Raw genomic sequence first — 5,640 nt, 5'->3', positions numbered from 1 at the left:
ATGAGTCTGAAGCTGCTGTGAGTTAAGCTGATACCCTGACACTCCAGCCTCAGAAAACAATACAAAATCTGTTTCTTTTATGTATTATAATTGTCTGTTAACTCACAAATATGAGACAAGGTTTAGTCATGTACCTTCAAAATATAAGTTGAGATTAAGCACCATTTGACAGGAACATGGTAACTCTGGGGAAGTAATTAATGTTTAATCACTCAAGTGACGTGAAGCAACATCAGGTGCCCACACATGGCAAATCCTGTGGAATCTTGTGTGAACAATCCGTGATAATCAGAGATGACATCTCGATTTCTTCTGTAACTCAGTCACTGGATTAAGCCTATCACGTGAATAATCAATTTAAAGATTATTGGAATCAATGCATTCACAACCATTCTTTAGAGAAAAAAAATTATTTTATGCAGATAAAAAGTGTAATTTACTTAGTATTTACCATAACAAGGAACAGGGGATTATGGAAATTGCTTCTGCAATGTATCATGACGTCCACGGTTTTAGTAAATATAATTTTTAAAAATGAGTTTTGCAAATCAATTTTTTAATTTTGTGAATTTGACAGGTGATGTTTTCATTATTTTTCCTCTTGGTGATCTTTCAGGACCATTACATAAGATCAACATTTACACATCATTTCCAGCATTATATTCAAGATCACTTTCTATGCTATTGAGGTGTATGAAGGTACAACTGCGATGATGGTCCCCAAGAAGAATGAGAGGCCAGACTGAAGATCAAGGGAAATTTTTATTAAGAGAAAAAGCAGATAGGAGTCTGGCCAGAAGGGAACTACCTCTCACGCAATTTCTTTCTTTCTTTCTTTTTCTTTTTTTTTTATTAAATCATAGCTGTACAGTAATGCAATCATGAGGTATAGTGTGGTGTTTTCCTATACAATTTGAAATATTTTTATCAAACTGGTTAATTTAGCCTTCATGTCATTTTCTTAGTTATTGTGTTAAGACGTGTATATCCTACTTTTAGAAAGATTCACTTGTACCCTTGTGAGGTAAACCATAGAGGTGATCCCTTCAATCATCCTCCCTCCCTCCATCCACCCCACTTCCCGTCCCTCTCCCTCCCCTCACCCTCCCACTTCCCCATATTCTTAGGATATAATTAGGTTATAGCTTTCATATGAAAGCTATAAATTAGTTTCATAATAGGGCTGAGTATAAAGAGGCTTTTATTAACTTTCTCAGTGTAGCTGCAATGTGTGAGGAGTTCTTTAGGGGAGTCATTCTCTTCTGTAGACAGACTGATCTTTGCTCTAAGAGCTAACTTTGAAGTTACTCCCTTCTGTGGATAGGACCAGGAACTTATCTCTGGAACCATCCAGGACTGGGTGGAAACTTACTGTTCCATTGTTTCCCTGGAACACTGGCCCGCTTAAAGCATTCCAAGAGTGGTGGAGGGGGTTGCTGCGATGATGAAGTTGGTTTCTGGCCAGCTTCCTTCTAAAATGGCTTTACTCTTGTCGAGGAGGAAGGATTCCTTTCTCATAGCTATAATAAGTGTAGGGGAGTTTCTTGGGGACAAAGGAATAAAGAACATGGTAGGCTCCCAGAGACAGTGTCACAACTGCCAATACTTGTTCTTCCAAATGCATTTGGAAGAATAAGCTGACATTTTTTTGCATTTGCACTATAGCTCTGATATTCTTATTACTAAAATTAATTTGAATGACATTTAAAAAATTATTTGCCATGACAATAAATAAGATTGAGAGATTAAGGTTTTATAAGCTCATATTTTCTTGTTAGATATGTTTCCTAGGGCTTGCCACAAAAATTATGACCAATGTAGATGGCTTTATAAAATAGAAGTTTCTTTTCTCACAATTCTTGAAATCAAGGGTCTGGAAAGACTATGTGATCTCAGAAGGAACAAGGGGAGAACCCTTGATTGCCTCCAGGATGTGTCACCAAACTGCCAATTTCTTCCCGTCTTTACCAGGCCTTCCTCCCCCTGTATGTCCATGTTGTCTTTTACTGCCTCACATAAAGTGACCATCATTGGATCACATCAGTCTACTACCATCTCATCTCAGTCATTATCAAATTTTGTCTCTAAATATTTTATTAACAAATAAAGTCAATTCCAAAATTCTGGGGGAGGGCGCATATTTTAAGGTACAATATGCATCCCACTTGTAACACGTGTTACATCACATATGGCCCACGATAATTATTTTTTGTAAATATTCACAGGAATAAAAATCATGCAATCAAACATACTTTTCTACAATAGATTTAAAACTCTTACTAGTAAATTCACTAACTAGTTTGATTCATCCCCTCTTTCAGAATCATTGAACATATCTCAATATAATAAGTCTAGTTCCTTTTGTGATAATAAGTGGTTAACAAAATTATGTTGGGTGAGCCATTAACTTCCTGACACTCTCTTTCACATCTTTGTTCCTCAGGCTGTAGATCAAAGGATTCAGCATGGGGATGATGACTGTATAAAACACGGAACCCACTTTGACTATGAGCCAGGAGTTCTTAGAATTGGGTACACAATAAAGAAAGAGGACAGTCCCATGGAAAATGGTGATGGCAGTCAAGTGGGAGGCACAGGTGGAGAAAGCTTTCTGGCGCCCACCAGGAGAAGGCATTCTCAGGATAGTGACAAAGATGAGGATATAAGTAGTAAGGATGATTATCAGGCTGCTCACTTCATCGAATATGACAATGATCAAAAAAAGAACTTGGATGATGTAGGGGGCATAACAGGAGACAGACATGATGACAGAAAACTCACAGAAGAAATTGTTGAGGATGTTAGAGCCACAAATGGACAGTCCCATGAGAAACCAGGTGAGTGTCAGAGAACAGAATATACCCCATGCATAGGGTATAACAACTAAGGATGCACAGAGCTTTGGAGACATGACCACTGTGTAGAGCAGAGGGTTACAAATGGCCACAAACCGATCATAAGCCATCACGGCCAACATGAAAGTTTCTGCCACAGCAAATATGCAGACAAAGGAGAATTGCATGATGCAGCCCATGAAGGAGATGGTCCTGTCTTCCACGATCAAGTTCTCAAGCAGTTTGGGTGTCACTGTGGTGGAATAACAGAAATCCACAAAGGACAAGTGGCTGAGGAAATAGTACATTGGGGTATGGAGTTTGGGGTTGATCCTGATGATCACGATCATGCCCAGGTTCCCCAGCACAGTGACCATGTAGATGGTCAGGAATACCAGGAACAGGGGCACCTGGAGATTTCCATATTCTGAGAAGCCCAAGAGGATGAAGGTGACTCCAGAACTCTGATTTCCTTCTGCTGATATCATGATTGTTGAATAAAATCTAAAATAATGATTATACAAATAATAATTATCTTATATAATTATATTATAATATTTATTGTGTTCTAGACATTGTACTAAAGCATTAGAATATTTTAATTTAGATAGACAAATAATACTATGCCTTATAAAAAGCAAGTTACCTCATAACTTCTATAAACAAACTGGGCCTCGTACACTTTATAGAACTTATTTGAGGTTGGATTCTTAGTGATGAACAAGATTGTGATGTTGATTCTGAGTGGCAGAACTCGAACTATATTAGACCTCTGGATCCACTAGGTATGTGTTCCAAGATTCTGTGGATGCCTAAAGCACAGATAGTAACAAACCATAAACAACATAATTTTTCCTATATATACTTACCCATAATTGAAGTTTTGTAAAATGGGCACAGTAACAGATTAACAATAATAACTAATAACAAAATAGACCAATTATAGTAACACCATGTCAGCTTAACTATTTTTCTGAGTTGAACACAGGCACCATCATATAGCAAAGTTTGATCAGATAAAAGAGATGGCTTTTAGTAACTAAGGGGATTGAATCTAGACATGAGGATGATTGATGTCCCAGGCAAGGCGTAGACTATGAGATTTCATCATGCTACTCAAAATAGGGCATAATCTAATGCAGGTAAATTGTTTCCATCTTATAGAATTTCTCACTTATTTTTTCCAATCCTTGCTAACCACAGGTAACTGAAACTATAGGAAGTAAAACCATGGCTTACTGGGTACTACTTTTTCTTTTTTCTTTCAAGTGATTAGAACATTCTTTTACAATGTTGTGAAAAGCATTATTTTCACTGTCTCATCATTCTGAAATCCCATATTCTTTAACACTGATACATATAGCAATGCATATAAATTTAGTATCATGGAACAAGAGTAAACAAAGAATTGCCATAGCCACGTGGCAGATGTTCAGTCTGTGGATCATAAAGAAGGCAGCTTCTTTGAGGCAGCAAAGGATTTTTTGAATTTGTAAAATATGTTTAGATGTTGGAGGAAAAATAGCCTTATATACCTGCAAACTTTCTGTTGATCTATTCTTATACTGCAAAACTTGTCTTTGGTACTTAAGGTGATGTATCATCATGATGAAGGTGTATTTTGACATGTTCCTTTCATCTTTGTTTTCTTCCTTACTTAAGTCCTTTCTCAGTTTCACTGATACTCTTAAAGGACACACCATTGTGTTACAATATTCACAGAAACTCTGAATTAGACTATAATATAAAAAGTGATTTGTCCAATCCTTCTGTTGTTCTTGAGAGGAAGCTGGAGAATATGGTACAAATCACCAGTGGTTACATAAGGATCATCCAATATGCCTGTGACAAGAACATCATTGGCCACCCTAGGTACTGAAAGGGTTTTGTTTGAAGCTACACATGCAATTATCTAATTCTGAGTCACAAAAACTATACTACATTGGGAATGTTATTTGGAGAAAGTGTAAGTATTCAAGTTGTCCTTAATAATTTAATAATTGTTCTAAAAATAAGTTGAGTCAATACCAAGCACACCTCTGCAATATTCACTTTAATAAAAGATCATGAGTATGAATCACATAAAAGAAGACATCATTTTTGTCTGACCAGTTCAAAGAGGAAAGAAATTATCATCTCATTCACAGCTCGACACTATTTATTGACAGTGTTAAATAAAATTAAATGAACATTAGCTTTTCAGATAAATAAAATGAAAGAACTTTCTTCATAGGGGAAACGGAAGGATAAAATGCTCAGGACACCAGCAGAGTGAAAGAGGAAGCATAGGCTCTGGAAACGTAGATTTAATTTCAATTTCAGGCTTTGTCCTTTGTACTTTTTATTTTTTTATTTTTTTTTTTTTTGAGACAGAGTCTCACTATGTCACCCTGGTAGAGTGCTATGTCACAGCTCACAGCAATGTCAAATTGTTGGGCTTAAGCCATTCTCTTGCCTCAGCCTCCCATGTAACTGGGACTCCAGGAACCCAAGACAACACCCAGCTATATCCTTTGCATTCTTTGTCAGTAAGATGATAATACTATTGATTGGATAGTATATTTTTTGTAAGTATATAAGAATTGCATTGAGAAACAATACCAATGAATTCAGCTCAGACTCTTACAATTCTAGGGCTCAGAAAATGCAAGATACCCCATTTCAACAGCTTTAATTTTTAGTTTTATGGCTGATTCAGTTGACTGCCCAATCTCTCTTTCTTTAGAAAACAAATCATGGGCCAAAGTGGACAGCAATAGACATGTGGGTAAAGATGAAATCACCAGAGTTGACTTCTGCTCTTTTT

General features: G+C 36.6%; 1 protein-coding gene across 1 annotated transcript; it reads right to left on the bottom strand.

The window, feature by feature from the left end:
- Nucleotides 1-2,386: 2,386 nt before the first annotated feature.
- On the bottom strand, nucleotides 2,387-3,322 carry LOC100965276 (olfactory receptor 5D13-like). The gene has a single exon (XM_003802438.1). It carries the CDS (start codon nucleotides 3,320-3,322, stop codon nucleotides 2,387-2,389), a length of 936 nt encoding a protein of 311 aa, XP_003802486.1.
- Between the last annotated feature and the right edge of the window lie 2,318 nt (nucleotides 3,323-5,640).

Source organism: Otolemur garnettii, unplaced genomic scaffold (assembly GCF_000181295.1).
Source record: "Otolemur garnettii isolate 467f Iridium unplaced genomic scaffold, OtoGar3 scaffold00247, whole genome shotgun sequence".
NCBI classification, from domain to species: domain Eukaryota; kingdom Metazoa; phylum Chordata; class Mammalia; order Primates; family Galagidae; genus Otolemur; species Otolemur garnettii.
Note: the sequence above shows the minus strand (reverse complement) of the source record. Positions and strands in the feature narration are given on the sequence as shown.